The sequence below is a fragment of the Gymnoscopelus microlampas genome (genome assembly GCF_963454915.1).
Source record: "Gymnoscopelus microlampas genome assembly, chromosome: 23".
Lineage (NCBI taxonomy): Eukaryota > Metazoa > Chordata > Actinopteri > Myctophiformes > Myctophidae > Gymnoscopelus > Gymnoscopelus microlampas.
The window spans coordinates 9,072,390-9,091,542 of record NC_139960.1 but is presented as its reverse complement, the minus strand read 5'-3'; the positions used below and the strand labels follow the sequence as shown (position 1 = coordinate 9,091,542).

Genomic DNA, 19,153 nt, shown 5'->3' with positions numbered 1-19,153 from the left:
ATATCAGTGGTGCTCAAAGGACCGCCCAAAATTAAATGTTTTTGTCCATCCAATCCCCAATATCGTGTGTGTGTGTGTGTGTGTGTGTGTGTGTGTGTGTGTGTGTGTGTGTGTGTGTGTGTGTGTGTGTGTGTGTGTGTGTCCCAGAAGCAAAGTTTTGAGTTCAAAATGTTGTTTCCAAAAAAATATATATATGTGTATCTATACACAAAATGTTCAAGATTTTTCAATAATAGCAGATCTACAAGCTCGTACAGCTTGTAGATCTGCTATTATTGAATAGCCCCAAGGTATAAAATAACTATAAACATCTAAAAAAACTGACACAGTGATACGTTCCCGGTCTTAATGGGTTAAATCATATTATGAAGGCCTTTCATCTCCACCGTAACCTCGGTCCCAGCCTCACTCATCTGCGAAGAGAAGAGCCTGGTCACGACCTAAAGCAGCGAGTGTCTAGGAAGTCCTGAGTGGACAGATTCTACATGTCTCCTAAATCTCAACAGTTTTCTGAAAAACGTATGTTTCTATATCAGTGGTGCTCAATCTTTTTCATGTCAAGGACCCCCAAAATTATATGTATTTGGCCGCGGACCCCCAGAAATAAAGATTTGAGTTAAAAATGCTCGCTTTAAAAATATATATATTTCAAAGATTTGCACACATTTTCACGATTTTTCAAAAATAGCAGATCTACAAGCTCGTAGCGCGGCACTCGGTGCCGCGCTACGAGCTTGTAGATCTGCTATTTTTGAATAGCTGAAAGTGTAAAATAATGCTTTTTAGCCACTCACCAGCATGTCGGTGGCGTGGAGGTAGTGCTTGCTGGCCATGGAGGCCTCCAGCCTCTGAGGAACCTGCTTGATGCTCTCGATCTCGTCCAGGAGCTGCAGGACGTGCTTGTGCTCGATGCCCTCGATCCACAGCTTCCTCAGCTCGTCCCTCTTGCAGTGGAGCAGCATCTTGCAGGAGAGCAGGTTCTCCTTCACCTGAGGAGAGGCCCAAGAGAAACGTGAGGATGTGAGTGACTTCATCTAAAGATCATAGGCCATTCTAAAACCAGTGGTGGGAGGTGGGCTGGCCACGAGGACATTGCGATTGGGCAGCCAAATAATTTGCCATTATGCCATAATGACATTATTTTGTGAAATAAATTGGTTATATTTCACAGATAGTTATACTATTCTAAGTTAAATTCATTATTTTCGTGGACTTAAAAATCTTTGTTTTAATTGATGGTCTTCCTACCCTGGCATTTGGCCTTTGTGCCCTTAAACATTGACAACACCAAAAGGCCAAGTGGTCTTGCCCCTAAAATGACGAAATTCCAGGCCTGGTATCATTGCACATTTATAAAGTGACAATTTAATGACCTTTAAGAGTGTGTTTTAATTGATGGCCTTCCTACCCTGGCATTTGGCCTTTGTGCCCTTAAAAATTGACAACACCAAAGGCCTTGCCCCTAAAATGACGAAATTCCAGGCCTGGTATCATTGCACATTTATAAAGTGACAATCTAATGACCTTTAAGACTGTGTTTTAATATTCTGTGATTCCGGGGCCACATCTCACGGACCGATCAGCACCAAATATCTTTGTGTACGCTGCCCAAATGTCTTTCTTTGTTTGAAATATTTAACTTGGGGGAGGGAGTATGGAAGTTAGTTAAAGGCGGTCGAATCGGGGCTGAAACCTTGCCCAAATATAGAGACTACTGACACATCGCAATACTGGTGTCATCGGTGACACCGAAGATCCACATGGATATCACGCCGACCCGTCTTGTTTACCTATATCCTCCACGGTAAAAGGCACCCTATACTGTTAAACCCATTATTTAACATCACAGCACTATGAACCGTGGGTAATTCCCTCAGGCATAGTCTGCAGAAATGTGGACTTATGGGAACTTACTAAAGCATAAAAGGGCTCCAAAAGTCTGCAAAAGGAGCCCGGGCGCACTTGACGACTTGACAGTGTGACAACCCTAAGCCCTCAGACAAAAGTCTGAGAGTCTGTGAGTGTGGCCATTGGGACTGGGCCTTATAGTCTCTTCTTCCAGTAGCCCTCTTTTTCCAACTATCATCCCTCTTTTTCTAACTAGTAGCCAGTGTTGATTTCGTCGACTAAAATGATGACGAAAAATGTTCGTCGACTACCTTTTTTCACTGACGAAAACAACATAAAAACAAAATAAAAACTAAGCTATGGTGACTAAAACTAAGACTAAATATATTGACAATTTCATCAAAAAATAAAAACTAGACTAAAATGTTAGGGAGGGATCTACTGGAGAAGAGATCCAGCAGAACTAAAAGACAAGTCATTTTATGTTTGGTTGCGCTCGGGTGTTGCGCTCTCAAAATAGCAGATCTACAAGCTATTTAGAAGCGTTGTGAGCTTGTAGATCGGCTATTTTCAGCATACTAAGTGTAAAATCAGCCATTACGACGCCAGCAAGGCACCGCCAAAATACATTTTAGTCGACTAAATCAACTATAATCTTATGATATTTAGTCGACTAAAACTAGACAAAAACGAAAACATTTCAGATGACTAAAATATGACTAAAACTAAATGGAATTTTATTCAAAAGACTATGACTAAAACTGAATCAAATGTTGCTGTCAAAATCAACACTGCTAGTAGCCGTCGTTTCTAAATCAGGGGACTTCAATGTTCTTCAGGTCAAGGACCCCCTAGCTGAGACCACTACATGTTGCCCCTACTACTACTACTACTACTACTACTGTACATTAAACGTTTTCATACAGTACATTTCATAGATAGCTTCATAGACTTGTTTGACAGCACTATCATCAGCGTCAATGTTTATTTTCAGATAGTGAACCACTTAAACCCTCCATGCTTAGTTAACTTGACCGCTGGCTCTGAACTTGGTCAAAAAAACAGTGATTTCTTGCTGCGTCATTGGACATTGTTGAAGGACGACTTCACCACTTTTCAACATATCTTCATATAATAGGTCCTCACTAATGCTCATGATAAAAAAAAATCTAATCAGTCTGTGTCTCAGAGGAGGGCTGTAGACAGTTCAGAAACCCGTGTACCAGTGACATCATCGATGGGGAATCCAAGCTAATAGAAACTGCAGGCTTTGTATTCCTGGAAAGTTGCAATGCAATAATAGATCCCATTGTTCTCGCCTTAATAAAAATCTGAATAAAAAAATTGTAATCTTTTTGGGGAAAAAAATGCTGCCTAACGATGATGTCACTGGTAGACGGATTTCTGGACTGTCCACAGCCCTCCTATGAGACACAGACCAAGTAGAACAAAATTGTATCATTTTATCATGAGCATTAGTGAGGACCTATTATATGAAGATATGTTGAAAAGTGGTGAAGTCGTCCTTTAACATAGGTGAGACCTGACTCAAAAAATGTAACTGACATCACACCAAACGTACTGAAACGCACGTTACACGGGTCAAATAGAGCAATGGGTAAAATGTCCCAAAAGAACACACTATGGTTCCACGTTAACAATGTGATTTAAGCCACAGCTAAAGTAAATACGCAGAGAGAAAGCTGTCAGAGAGATAGAGAGAGAGAGAGGGGGGGGGGGGCTGGCATCAGGCTGATATGAAATCCTTTGACAGCTTCTCCCAAAAGCTCTTCTTCCAAGTGGACGTTTAACCCTTTAAGACCGGGAACGTCATTTTTTTTATTTCGTTGGGCTATTCAAAAATAGCAGATATACAAGCTCATAGCGCGGCACCGAGTGCCGCGCTATGAGCCTGTAGATCTGCTATTTTTTGAAAAATCATGAAAAGTCGTGCAAATATTTGATTTTTTTTTTTTTTTTTTCGTCGTACATTTGTAAATCTAATCTTTGCTTCTGGGGGTTCCTGGAACTAAATATTTTACAAACGTTCGCTTTAAAATATATATAACCCAAGATTTTTGCCACGAATTTTCACAATTTTCCAAAAATAGCAGATTTAGTACAAGCAGATCTACTGTACAAGCGGTGCCGCGCTATGAGCTTGCATTATCTGCTATTTTTGAATAGCCAACGAAATCTAAAAAAATGACACACAGATGCGTTCCCGGTCTTCTTAATGGGTTAAAAGACAGACAGACACGCTCCGGAGAAATCAGTGGAAGCTCCAGCTCTTATTCAGCTTTCAGGTCTCTAATGTCCTTGATGATAAACTCCCTGGGACAATCACACTGCCTTCGCTTATAAATATGCATTCGCAGTGTGTGCGTAGTGCATGCGTAGTGTGTGTGCGTAGTGCGTGCGTGGAGCGCGTGGCCTGCTGTTCTTTCCCTGAAAGTGCCCTGAAAATGCATTTTTTCCCTCCCTTTTCTGCCCTTAAAAATGCACTGTTTTGCCCCTGAAAAGAAGTTGTCACTACACACCCCCGTTTTTCCCTTCAACAGACATCCATATATACATGAGAACAAAAGAATGTGTGTTGAAGAAGGTGTCAGACTCATTATGAAGCGAAAGGTGATTTGAAGAGGTCCTTGACCAGTTGCTCAAATTAATTAGCATCATAAAAGCAGTGATGATCAAAATAATTCAGCATTTTAAATGCCCTTCTTTGTCCCTCTTATTGCCCTGGGAATCCCCTGAAAATTTACTGTCTTGGCGATGGCAGGCTGGCCTGCTATACGTACAGTAAGGTCTAACAATGATTTCCCTCCCTTGATTTTTTGAGTGGATGTGATTGCCTTCTCCTGAGGTGACCTCAACCTGACAGCGCTTAACCCTTTAAGACCCGGGAAGGGAAACGCATCTGTGTGTCATTTTAAGATTTCTTTGGGCTATTCAAAAATAGCAGATCTACAAGCTCATAGCGCGGCACCGAGTGCCGCGCTACGAGCTTGTAGATCTGCTATTTTTTTTTCGTGACAAATCGTGAAAATGTGTGCAAATCTTTGAATATACTTTGTAGATATACTTTTTTAACTCGAATCTTTGCTTATGGGGGTCCGTGGAACAAAATATTTTGAGATGTGGGGGGTCCGCGGACAAATGCATGTCATTGTGGGGGGGTCCTTGACATGAAAAAAGTTTGAGAACCACTGATGTTTTTTTAACTAAGATTTAGAAGACATTTGTAGAATCCTCACTTTTATGAGCTTGTAGATCTGCTATTTTTTAATAGCCCAAATAAATCTTAAAATTACACAGATGCGTTCCCGGTCTTAAAGCGTTAAGGGGTGTTTGGTACCGTCTCGGCCCCACATGGAAATGAGACTGAATTAAAATCCATCCCGTTTGGAAGCACAGGGGTTGACTGGGCTCTTCAATGGATGCGTTTTGGACCAGAGGCCGCGCTAGGATTTTAAATGTGTTTTTGGCCCAGACATGTTATTTTCAAAGGCAGACAACTTGAAAAAGGTAAGAAAATTAAAAAATTGCTGGCACAGTATAAACATATATTTTTTATTTCATTGGCACTGAATGAGTTCATTATCTAGGCTACAATCGCGCAGGTTGCGCGCGATCACAACATTACAATATCCATCTAGTCTCAGAAGCAAAAAGAAACTGAAGTTCTGCTTGTGATGAGGCAGACTGTAGGGGAAAAAGGTACCGAGGCACTCCGTCTGCAGGAGGAAAAAATGATACCTCGCTGATACCGATACCAGCGTTAGGCCGTATCGGCAGCTTTTCCGATACTGGTATCGGTATATCAGAACAACTCTAATTCTGACCAATGGATACATCACACATCAGAGGATCCATCTAGTCTAGTCTCATATCCAGTGGTGTGAAGTAACTAAGTACATTTACTCAAGTGCTGTACTTAAGTACACTTTTGAGGTACTTTTACTTTACTAGAGTATTTCCAATTGTCTATACTTTTACTTACTACTCCACTACATCTCAGAGGCAAATATTGTACTTTTACTCCACTACGATTATTTGAAAACTTACTTTTTACTTACTAGTTACTTTGCAGATACATTATTATAAAACATACATTAACCACTTTAGCTATGTTTTACACCTAGGCTATAGACCCCTTAACAGACGACGTCACACTGGCTGCACGCAGCCAGTATGCGCGCAACGAAACCCATTATATCAGGTCTCGTTAGGACGCGTCTCACTAGCCAACACACACAAGAGGGGGTTGGGGTGTGCTGAAACCAGTGCACCCCGAAACAGGTTGGGAATTGATTGCGTGAAACAATCACCTGTGCGTCCAGGCTCAATGTTAGTAAACAAATAATTGGTCTATTTGAAAATAGCTGATCTACAAGCTCACAACGCGTCGCATCGCGGCGCGTTGTGAGCTTGTAGATCTGCTATTTTCGAACATTTTAGCACTTTTACTTTTGGTACTTTAAGTACATTTTGATACCAATACTTGTGTACTTTTACTCAAGTAAATTTAGAATTTTTGTCTTTTACTTGTAACGGAGTACTTCAACATTGCAGTATTGACACTTTTACTTTTAACCCATTAAGACCTGGAACTGTGTCATTTTTTGATTTGAGCTAAAAAGCATTATTTTACACTTTGGGCTATTCAAAAATAGCAGATATACAAGCTTGTAGATCTGCTATTTTTGAAAAATCGTGAAAATGTGTGCAAATCTTTGAATATATATATTTTTAAAGCAAACATTTTTAACTCAAATCGTTGCTTCTGGGGGGGTCCCTGGAACAAAATATTTTGATGGGGGTCCGCGGTCAAATTCATATAATTTTGGGGGTCCTTGACATGAAAAAGATTGAGCACCACTGAAAAAAAAACGTTTTGTTCAGAAAACTGTTGAGATTTAGGAGACATGTAGAATCGGCTTCAGGTCTCAATGGGTTAATACCTGTTTGATCTTGTTGCGGGAGCTGGTGATCCTCTCGGTGATGCTCTGGTAGGTCTTGATGGCGGTGGTGAGCTCGGCGTAGTGCTGGACGATCTGCGTGTCCAGGTCCCTGTCGCACTTCTCGAACGCCTCCTCCAGGCGGCCCTTCTCCGTCTCACGGTCCTGGACGCCCGCATGGCTGGACAGCGTCCTGCCAGGGAGGGAGGGAGGGAGGAGGGAGGGGGGGTGGGGGGAGAAAGGGACGCACCCACCAGGGTTATCATTACAGTTCAGTAGTGGTCGGGTCGCCCACCTTTTCTGGAGCAGGCGGTCAGTAGGGCTGTCAACTTTCCTCAGAAATGATATTCGAATATTGGTCTTAAAAATGTGCAGATATTCGAATATATTCGAATATTATTATTATAAAAATATATATAGATTTTTTTTTCATTTTCTTTTTTTTTGACAGAAACATTACAAAAAAACAATGTATTGAGTGCTCGGATCCAATAAAACATATTGTTTGTTTTTATAACTTCATACATTGTTTTTTGTATTGTCCCTGTCAAATAAACATTAAAAAAATAAATAAATAAAAAGGTTTTTATTTATTTATTTTTAATTAGAATATAAATGTTCATATTCGAAAATACATTTTTTACCAATATTCGAATAATATTAGAATATCGAATATTCGTTTGACAGCCCTAGTGGTCGCCCACCTTTTCTGGAGCAGGCGGTCAGATGGGTGGACGGCACTGGACGCCAGTGTTGCCAGAATTTGCCCGAGGCCACACATGAGCACTTTAAACCTGTACGATTGGCCATTTCAAAACATAGCCGATCTACAAGCTCTACAACGTGTCGCATCGCGACACCGTATTTTTGGTGAACGTTCTCGCCCAGAATAGGGATGCTGGGGGTTCAAGTGGTTAAAGGGAAAGTTCAGATATTTTTTTGTATTGATTAGTCACCCCATGGAGACTTGAATTCATGGATTTTTTTTTGTTTTTGTCACATTCCTAAGCCAGTAATTTGATGACTAGCGGACCAGTAGGCAGCGGTTCCAAAAAAGAATTATGTCTGAAGTGAACTGTTTCTCGTTTTGCCAAGGAGCCTCCGGAACCCCCTCAAAGACTCCTGGGGGTCCCAGGACCCCACTTTGAGAACCAGTGGTTTAATAAACAAAACACACACACACACACACACACACACACACACACACACACACACACACACACACACACACACACACACACACACACACACACACACACACACACACACACACACACACACACACACACACACACACACACACACCAGTTCCTAGACTCTAGGACCTAGAACAAGGGTTCACAAACTTTTCAGGCCGTGACCCCCCAAAATAAGGGGATTTTGGGGGGGTTCCAGGGGGTCCCCAGCAAAATGTGTTTATAAAGTGTCACAATCACTTAAACCCCTTTATCCATATTTTATACTTTGGCTATTCAAAAACAGCAGATCTACAAGCTCATAGCGCGGCACAGAGTGCCGCGCTATGAGCTTGTAGATCTGCTGTTTTTGAAAAATCGTGAAAATGTGTGCAAATCTTTGAATATATATTTTAAAGCCAACATTTGTAACTCAAATTTTTGCTTCTGGTCACTGGAACAAAATATTTAGAGATGGGGGTCCGCGGCCAAATGCATAATTATCATTTTGGGGGTCCTTGACATGAAAAAGTGTGAGAACCACTGGTGAAGGCATTACATTTAGTTTGACTCGGTTCCACAGATAAATATTTGGAAAATAGAGGAACTACAGTACAAGCTCACAACACCTTCGCAGTCTGAGGAGTTGTGAGCTTGTTTTCACAATGTTTGCCTCTTTCTTACGTACTATTTGGCCAATGTGGTATTAAAAAGGTCTTAAAAGGTCTATTAAATTATCACTTTAGAAACGCGCAGATACCCTGTATATACTTATACTGTATGTTGGTTTGTTCACTCTTTGGGAACCACTGTTTTAATAAACCCCACACACACACACACACACACACACACACACACACACACACACACACACACACACACATCACACTTACCCAGAGGGCCCGCTGCATTAGAAAGTATGTCAACTAATTATGCATTATGACAATAAGTATACACTGTAAGATCTCCAGATATTCCAGACAGTCATCAGAAACAATAACATCATCTCCACGATGATGAATGACATGACAGCTGTCTTTCATAACCGTTTAGCTCTCTCTCTCTCTCTCTTTCTCTCTCACACACACACACACACACACACACACACACACACACACACACACACACACACACACACACACACACACACACACACACACACACACACACACACACACACACACAGGTTCTGTTATCTTCCCATATATATATATATATATATAACTCATATGGTTATTATATTATGAAATATCATTCATACTGGGATTATTACATGAAATATCATTCATATGTTATTATATTAAATAGCATTCATATGTTATTATATTAAATAGCAATCATATGGTTATTACATGAAATATCATTCATACTGTGATTATTACATGAAATATCATTCATATGTTACTATATTAAATATCATTCATATGGTTATTACATGAAATATAATTAATTGGGTTATTATATTAAATACAATTAATACTGTGTTGTATTATTACATAAATGGCACAAAACCCTGAACGACAGAGACATTAACACAAAGCCATTGTTTTGTTGTAATGCCTGTGTTTGTTGTCATTCTGTTAAAACATGAATGACAACAAACACAGGAAGGATGTTGTTAGCATGTTAGCATACATGCTAGCAGGCTGGGCAGGCTGTCTCATAATATCTGTAGAGTAGAGAGGAGACGAGACGTGGAAACAGCACAGTGTTATTATGGTGTTAAAGGATAATCATATTTACCTTATGACAGAGATAAGCAGCCCAGACGGGTCTTTGCTCTTGTTAACAACACTCCTGTACCTGCCTGTACTGTCAGCTGTCATCTTTACTAGCTAGCTGCTGCTGCTGCTAAAACCTAAACAGGAAGAGGAGAGCGCGAGCGTCAGAGCAATGCCTTGTGGGAGTTGTAGTCCTTCCAATCCCGGGGGGTGGGAAGGGAAATCCATGCCTCTCTGCTTTATATGATTGGTTCTCAAAGTGGGGTCCGGGGGTCCTTGAGGGAATTCCAGGGGGTCCCCAGCTAAATGATAGATAGTTAGGAACCAAATGGACCCTTATGGGTCTGTAAAATGAGAGGAAACATTCACCGGAAATAGCAGATCTACAAGCTGACAACGCGTCACACTGTAGATCTGCTATTTTCGGTGTAGAAGTTTGGTAAAAAAAAAAACTGTACAGATCCACATGTCAAGTTTATTAAGTATTGAGGGTTTATAAGTGGTTAAATGTCTGTAAAATACACATGAACATGAATCCAAAATATATATATATAATAATAAAGTGTGGAAATAAATTAAATAAATATATACTTTTACACAACACTGATGATAGTGCTGTCAAACAGTCTATTAAGCTATCTATGAAATCTATGAAAAAGTTTAATCTGCAACACAATGTTCTACAATATGTAGTGTAGCTTCATCTCTCTTTCAGCTAAAGGGTCCTTGGCCTGAAAAACATTGAAAACCCCTATAGAGATACAGTAACCTATTTATGTCTGATGCCAACAATTTAACATGTTTTAATTTTGTTACATCTCGTTATCTATCTATCTATCTCTCTCTCTCTGGTGGTTTGGGGTAATTGATCAAGTAATTAGTCAACAGTTTGCACAGTCCAACGCTCTAGAATGTGTTTTTAGAGGATAATATTAAAAATCAAGTTCAAACCCCTTAGAGCAGTGGTAGGCAACACTACCTTGAATTGATTAAATCAGGTATGATGAACAAATAGTTCTATTTCCATTCTTTGAATGTTATGTTGACACAGTCAACTTTCCTTTTGAGACTTTTGGATGAAAAACTTCTTTCACGTTTAAAAAACAACACAACAAAGCTGTGTTTCACATGCCTTAAATGAGACATTGTTTCTCTCCATTCTAAGAGACCGTGAACCATGAAAGAGCTCTTGTTCGAAAAGGAGTATGACTCTCTGTCTCCAGATAAAAGGTTTGCTAAATATCCTCTAAGTGAAACATTCAAGGATGATGCCTGCACAAAAAAAGGACTTTTACTTGTAACAGAGTATTTTTATATTGCAGTATTGATACTTTTACTTAAGTATGAAATGTGAGTACTTTTTCCACCACTGCCATTCACCACCTGGTAACAGTGGCCATTTTCCCAGGCACATTGTGGACATGGTGGGGTGAGGGAGGAGGGGGCTGTCACAAAAGGTCAAGGCGGATGACCTTTCTTATGTGACATCAGCAGCAGGTGGTGGAGCCCACCCTGTCAGCAATAATGCAGACACATTAAGTACGCTGTTCTTGGACTAATCAGTGTATAATCATTAAATACTTATTCACGTTTAATTGAATTTACAAATTCAGTGAACAATGTGTAGGTAGATGGCTGGTTTTCATCACCAGTGTTTGCACATGAAGTAGCTTAGACTTGCATTCCCTACCTAATCCCTACCTTAAAAAAAGGGAGGATTACCTTTTTCAACTTTACTTCTATAGCTTTTAACCTTTTAACTAGTTTTTCCTAATAAGGTTGTTTTATTTTGTTGTTTTGTAAAGTGACTTTGAGTACTGAGAAAAACGCTATATAAATTGTATGTATGTATTATTATTAATCTTCACATAAAATAGCTTATTTTTTTTTTACAGATATTGCATTTAATTCACTTGAAATTATTCACTTGAAAATGTATGAGAAGGACTATTCTAAAAACGATTCTAACAAACTGTTTTGTGAGAAGGCTGTTACAATATGTACACCACTGTTATCTCCCCACCTACACAGTAAAAACTGGTTCAGGAGGTAGAGTGGCCATCTTGGAACCAGAAAGTTCCTGCATGGCTCCTCCTGGATTTATGTCGAAGTGTCGCTGAGCAGACACGGAACCCTTAACTGTTACCGGTGAGCAGGGGTGGAAGAAGTACTCATATTTTTTCTTGAGTAAAAGTATCAATACCACAATGCAGAAATAATACGTTAAGTAAATGTCTGGTATTCAGAATTTACTTGAGTAAAAGCACAAAAGTATTCAAAATAGTCCAAAATATACATAGAGCTTAAAGGAGGAGTTCACCCAAAAAATGACTTATTTTCTATCAATTACACACCCCATGAAGCCTTGATTTCATGGATTTATTTTTGTTTTTGTGGCATTCCTAAGACAATAATTTGATGACCGTGTGTATTTCCGGTAGGAGACACAAATAATCTACTTTGTGTCTCCTACCGGATACATTAGCCGGTAGGAGACGGGAATCAAATTATTAGATTAGGAATGCGACAAAAACAAAAAAGAATCCATGCATAAGGCTTCAGAGGGTGTGCAATTGATAGAAAATTTGTCATTTTTTGGGTGAACTCCTCCTTTAAGTGGTTAATGTATGTTTAGTAATAACAATCTAAATCTAAAAAGTAATAAAAACTAACTAGTAACTAAAGTTTGAAAATAATTGTAGTGGAGTGAAAGTACAATATTTTCCTCAGAGTTGAAGTAGAAGTAAAAGTATTAAATATATACTCCACTAAAGTAAAAATACCTCAAAATTGTACCTATGTACAGTACTTGAGTAAATGTACCACGGCCGTTGAGCAGGTGTGTGTGTGTGTGTGTGTGTGTGTGTGTGTGTGTGTGTGTGTGTGTGTGTGTGTGTGTGCGTGTGTGCGTGTGTGCGTGTGTGCGTGTGTGCGTGTGTGCGTGTGTGCGTGTGTGCGTGTGTGCGTGTGTGTGTGTGTGTGTGTGTGTGTGTGTGTGTGAATTAGTGAATCTAATGCACATCCAAGTGCTTTGGAGAACAGTGCTGTATACATGTACCATTTACCATTTGTACACAGAGTAAAATTTACCCTATTAAGATTAATACTCAAGATTCTACTGTATTCTTTTAAATGATGCAGTATAGTTCAGTTCTAAATCATTTATAACAACATAATCTTGACATATCTGTGTTCCTGCTGGGACATCCTAAGTGACTGTGAACTTTCAATACATGCTTGTACAGTATTTGGTGTTCTGAAAGTGGGGTCCGGGGACTCCCAGGGGTCCTCAATGCATTAAGACCTGAGGCCGATTCTACAGATGACTTCCAAATCAGTACACACTTTCAAGATCTTTCAAAGATGTTCAAAAATAGCATATGTACAACTTAAGCTCTGTGAGCTTGCATGTCTGCTATCTTTGAACAGCCAACACGAAAATCTAAAATGACCCAGATGCTTTCCCGGTTTTAATGGGTTAAGGGAGTTCCAGGGGGTCCCCAGTTAAATCAATGAAAGTTAACCAAATTGACCCTAATGGGCCTGTAACGGGTCCATGTGGTTCCATAAATGGACATTGAGAACTTATACAGTGCAGATTGGGGTTCCAGAGATTTGAGAACCACTGCTCTACAGAACATGTTGCTTTTGATGGATAAACTTCTGTCTATTCTATCACCATTCACCAGCCAGTTTAACGCTGTTTGACTGTTTATGTGTGTCTGTGCTGCAGAAAAGTTTAGTTTAGTTTAGTTTAGTTTAGTTTAGTTTTAGTTTAGTTTAGTTTAGTTTAGTTTAGTTTAGTTTAGTTTAGTTTAGTTTAGTTTAGTTTAGTTTAGTTTAGTTTAGTTTAGTTTAGTTTAGTTTAGTTTAGCTTAGTTTAGTCTAGTCTAGTCTAGTCTAGTCTAGTTTAGTTTAGTTTAGTTTAGTTTATGAAGGACAGAATGCACATATACATTAGTTATTCGTTAACAATGTTATTGAAGACATATTTCATTTCTCTCGCTTTTGAGCACAGCTCATCTGATGCTCCAAGACCATATGCTGTAGACTGTAGACTGTAGACTCACCCTCACTATTTTCTGCTGTGCATATTTAACTTGTTTCTCAGTTGCTGCATGTATTTGTTGTATATCTTATTGTGTCATTGTTGCTTCTCCTGCTGTGTTGTATGGCACTTTGGTTGGCTTCGGTCTTTTGAAATGTGCTCTATAAATACATTTTGCGTTGAGTTGAGTTGAATTGAAGAATACATCTTAGCGGTAAGCTCATTTCCATCTGTAGTCAGACTTTGGTACCTGTCTAAAGTCGCTGAAATTGCGTGCATTGTGGATATAACATAATGAACATCATTCTGTCTGGATAAGGATAAAAGCTGGTTACACATACTTAGGCGTACACGGCATGGACACATACTTAGAACACATAGGACACATAAAGTATAGGACGCATACTGTAGCTAAATCATTTTTAAATGTAATTGAAATTGTACTCAAGTTTTCCGCTCATATAAAGAAGGTTTCTAAACAGGGGGAAAGTAGACATGTCATTTTCACTGTGTGCTATATTTATCCGAGCGGTTCACTTTAGCCCTGAGAACTGGCAGCTTGCTTTAGGCTGATAAACACCTGATGCAGGCAGGTGGAATGTTTTTGCACTAATAACATCAACCTTCAGCTGAGGTGGAAAAAGCCTGGCCTCTGATTGGTGGATATGGAGAGGCTTTTGGGGATAAATATGGACCCCCTGGTCCCAAGTTCACAGTTCAGTGTCACATTGTCACAATGGCTTTCCTGTGGATCATCTCCTGCCTCGCTTTCGTCAGCGCCGCTTACGGTAAGGGAAGCCTGGACGGCCCTCGTTCAGCCATTTGAAATGTGGATTTTGTTGCAGTGAAGAAATGTAGCGTCTTTGCCTACAGAACCTGTTAAAACCCTTGATGAAAGTGCAAAGACTGCACACAAAGATGCACCTGCTCCTACAAATACACGTTGATTAATTAGGATGATTCAGATGAAAGTATAGAGTTTGGGAAGAGGAGGGGAGGAATGAGTTTATGTTAAAACTATATATAGTTTTAACTATATATATATATGCATACATATACATACCCCTATGTATGGGATATGGGTCCAGTCCAGTATTATTTTATTTCCAGGTGATGATTACATTAGATTTGATAGTCAGGAATGTGACAATGGTTTTCTCCTCGTTGGCAGGCTGCGGTACCCCCGCCGTTCCCCCCCAGGTGACTGGTTATGCCCGCATTGTCAACGGCGAGGAGGCTGTGCCACACTCCTGGCCCTGGCAGGTGTCCCTGCAGGTGAGTGACTGTCTGTACCATGCCTGTGACAAGATCAGACTTCAGCCGTTAGATTTCAAATGGTTTGATATCAGTATAATGCTAAAACTCCCTCCTCACAAGACCATGAAAGGCCACAATGCATCTAATGAATTACACACAACATCAGCACTATATTCTCACTACAAGAATCACTTTATTGCACCTAATCTTGAGACATACTCATGGTTGGTAAAGATACTTTACATGGTAGAGTACCTTGGTATATTTAAGCTTAAAGGGATAGTTCACCCAAAAAATCGAACTATCGTTTAGTCACCCACCCCATGGAGACTTGAATTCATGGATATTTTTTTGTTTTTGTCGCATTCCTAAGACAATTTAATTTGATGACCAGCGGACCGGTAGGCAGTGGTTCTGGTAGGAGACACAAAGGAGACTCTTTGTGTCTCCTACCAGAACCGCTGCTGCATCAAATTATTGTCTTAGGAATGCGACAAAAACAAAACAATGGGGTGACTAATCGATAGAAAAAAAAACGTAATTTTCGGGGTGAACTATCCCTTTAACATCTAATCCCCTCCATCTCCATGTTACCTCAGCAATCCAACGGCTTCCACTTCTGCGGAGGCTCCCTGATCAATGAGAACTGGGTTGTCACCGCTGCCCACTGCAATGTCAGGTCAGTATCTGAGTCCTTCCTCATGCATAGCCTATGCACTGTTTGTTTATATGTCTGTGTCCTGTCTGTCTTTAGTCATGCACACGATCAAATTGCCTTTGTGGATAAATAAAGTTGTATTGAATTGCATTGAATTGAACTGAATCAATATAACAATCGCTTGACAGCATAATATGGTCTATATCTGCATAATACCTACTGTATGACACATTTGTATCTACTGTAGAACGCATGCAAATTATACTGTCTTATGAGATTACATCTTATAACATTACATCAGTGGTGGAAAGTAACTAAGCGCATTTACTTAAGTACTGTACTTAAAGTAGGCTACAGTATTGAGGCATTTGTACTTTACTGGAGTAATTCCAATTTCCAATACTTTTACCTCTCCACTACATCCAAATATTGTACTTTTACTCCACTATTTATTTGAAAACTTTAGTTACTAGTTACTTTGTAGATTTGGATTATTATTACAAAACATACATTAACCACTTCAGCCCTATGCATTTCGGCCATTTGAAAATAGCCGATCTACAAGCTCACAATGCGTCGCGATGCGACGCATTGTGAGCTTGCAGATCTGCTATTTTCAAAAGATTTTGTACATTTGAAAACTTGTGAAATGGGACATTCTGCATAACGAGTACTTTTAATGTTGTGTACTTTAAGTATATTTTGATACCAATACTTTTGTACTTTTACTCAAGTAAAGTTTGAATTCCGTACTTTTAGTTGTAACAGAGTATTTCTACATTGCAGTATTGATACTTTTTCCACCACTGGAATACATGTTATAAGAGATAGCCTATTTAACACTGAGAAAGAAATGATTTGTCCATTGATGCTATTTCATATCAGGACCTACCACCGCGTGATTGTTGGAGAGCACGACAAGGGCTCCTACTCCACCACCGAGGACACCCAGATCCTGACCCCTGCCAAGGTGCCAAATAAAATAAAATAGAATACACGTACAATAACTAAAGCTAATTTAACCCATGGGCTAGTCAATAAGCTAACCAGTTAGCTTTTGATTGATTGATTTTGATTGAATACTTTATTAGCAGTTTGCAACAACAACAAAAAGTACAGGAGAGTACAGTTACAAGAACTATAAGGTCTGCTAAGAGGATTTTAAACCCAAGAAAGCCTATGGCTTGTTTCCATTGGGGTCCTTTGTACTCAATTCATCGAAACATTTAATGACAGGCAAATATACAGTACTATGCGAAACATCGTATAAACAGTTTGAAAACAAAAACAAGAATATGTACAGTAAACAGCTCAAGTACATTTTGAATTCCAGACTTTTACTTGTAAACAGAGTATTTATACATTGCAGTCTTGATACTCTTACTTAAATAAAACATGTGAATACTTTTTCCACTACTGCACACAAGACTCGCATCTCCCGTAATTGCTCTTCACTCCTTCACATGAATCCCTGTTTTTTTTCTCCTTCTTCCACCCTTCCATCTGTTTGTCCCCATCAGGTGTTCACCCACCCTGCCTGGAACCCTCGCACCATCAACAACGACATCTCTCTGATCAAGCTGTCCACCCCCGCTCGCCTGACCACCAACGTGTCCCCCGTCTGCCTGGCTGAGTCCAGCGATGTCTTCGCCCCTGGCATGACCTGCGTGACCTCCGGCTGGGGTCTGACCCGCTACAATGGTAAGAGACCCCTCTCTCTTATCTCCACTGCTGTCCTAGCAGAGCAGGGGGGGGGGGGGGGGGCAGTTATGCAATTGTTAAACATGGGTCATTTGTTTTTTGTTTTTGTTTTTCTGTGCATATACAAACCCTTCACCCATAGAAAGAGGATAAACTAAATTCATTTCATTCACACATCTGTATACTGTATATACATATCCTTTATGAGGGAACATAAACAAATAATGTATAATTAATAAAAAATAAAAATAGAAATAAAATAACATTTAAAAAGGGCTTTATACTTTATAAAGAATAAAACATTAAATAATATTTGTTTTAAAAAAGGGCTTGGAGGGGGGGGGGGTTAGGCTTTGTTGTGTCATTTTGGTAAATAGGTCTTCCGTTTTCTTTAATTTCATTTTTGTTTCTGAATACTTTACCTTTTTTTAATATAAATGAAAAATCTTTCAAAATATAGTCCTTCTAGTGGTTCATTAACGTTAGATAATCAAGTTACATTTATTTGAAAGACAGGGAGCCCATATTTTTTCCAATAACGTGTCCTTTCCTTTAATTTCATCAGTCACATTCTCCATAAAGGGTTCATTTGTTTTGACTTTACTTTCTTAATGTTTGTTTAATTAGCAAACTCTCTCTCTCTCTCTCTCTCTCTCTCTCTCTCTCTCCAGCCCCCAATACCCCCAACAAGCTGCAGCAGGCCGCCCTGCCCATCCTGTCCAAAGAGCAGTGCAAGAAGACCTGGGGAAGCAACATCTCTGACGTCATGATCTGCGCCGGAGCTGATGGTGCAACCTCCTGCATGGTGAGACCTGCTCCCCCACACTTCACCAGGGCTGTAAAGTAACTGAGTATATTCACTCAAGTACTGTACTTGAGTACAACTTTGAGGTGTTTTTTTTTACTTTACTGGAGTATTTCCAATTTTCAGTACTTTTACTTACTTACTGCATCTCAGAGGCAATTAATCAGTGGCTATAGAATTAGCAGCGAGGCAGTCCAGGCACCCTAGGCTGCAATGCCAGCTTGACAGCGAGTCGCGGGTTCGACTCCCGTTCCCAACAACCTTTGCTGCGTGTCACCCCCCATCTCTCTCTCCATTTCCTGTTAGCCTACTTTCCCCATCCCTCTCTAATAAAAGGAATAAAACATATTTATATATACAAATTGTAACGTTCCTGTCTTGCTGTGACTGTCTCAGGGTGACTCCGGTGGCCCCCTGGTGTGTGAGAAGGACAACATGTGGACCCTGGTCGGTATCGTCTCCTGGGGAAGCAGCCGCTGCTCCACCACCATGCCTGCCGTCTACGCCCGCGTCACCGAGCTCCGTGGCTGGGTGGACCAGACCCTGGCTGCCAACTAAAGAGATCAACCAAGACTTCCTACTTCACCACCAACCCCCAGACTCATCTTGAAAACATGACACTAGCTGGATGTTGATTATGCTGAAGTTCAATAAACTCTTAAAAGCAGAACTTGGTGTTGCTGTGTATTGATCATTCTCAGGTTATGGCCTGGGCAAACTTGGTTGCTTGTGATGTTTGCTACCCAAGAAGATGTTACTGCTGCATTGTGTGTCTAGATAAGAGCTTGTGGAAAATGATTTATTATCACTATTAAATGCCACCCTTTTAACATTGCGCTATTATAGTGCCACCAGGAGGCAGATTTTTGCAAGACATTTTGTTTTTATATTAATGCTACAAATGTATTTCAAACATCACGCAGTCAGTACACATTATCTCTATAATCAAGTGATCAAGACCGATCCGTCCGATTTTCCA

At 39.9% G+C, this 19,153-nt stretch overlaps 2 protein-coding genes across 2 annotated transcripts in view; one reads left to right on the top strand and one right to left on the bottom strand.

Annotated features, from left to right (window-relative positions):
- exoc4 (exocyst complex component 4) overlaps positions 1 to 9,843 on the bottom strand; it is a 235,221-nt gene extending 225,378 nt beyond the window's left edge. The window contains exons 1-3 of the mRNA XM_084049609.1: positions 9,728 to 9,843; positions 6,813 to 7,002; positions 795 to 989 (exon numbers count right to left, since the gene is read on the bottom strand). Coding sequence (XP_083905735.1) covers positions 795 to 989; positions 6,813 to 7,002; positions 9,728 to 9,810 — 468 coding nt within the window. The 5' untranslated portion in view covers positions 9,811 to 9,843. The remainder of the gene's footprint in view (positions 1 to 794; positions 990 to 6,812; positions 7,003 to 9,727) is intronic.
- Positions 9,844 to 14,489: 4,646 nt separating this feature from the next.
- Positions 14,490 to 18,732, top strand: LOC311039643 (chymotrypsin B-like; the record flags this gene model as incomplete). The annotated part of the gene is made up of 7 exons (XM_084049580.1): positions 14,490 to 14,541; positions 14,925 to 15,028; positions 15,610 to 15,689; positions 16,554 to 16,638; positions 17,189 to 17,369; positions 18,041 to 18,174; positions 18,571 to 18,732. 7 exons carry the CDS (start codon positions 14,490 to 14,492, stop codon positions 18,730 to 18,732), a joined length of 798 nt encoding a protein of 265 aa, XP_083905706.1.
- Positions 18,733 to 19,153: the final 421 nt, after the last annotated feature.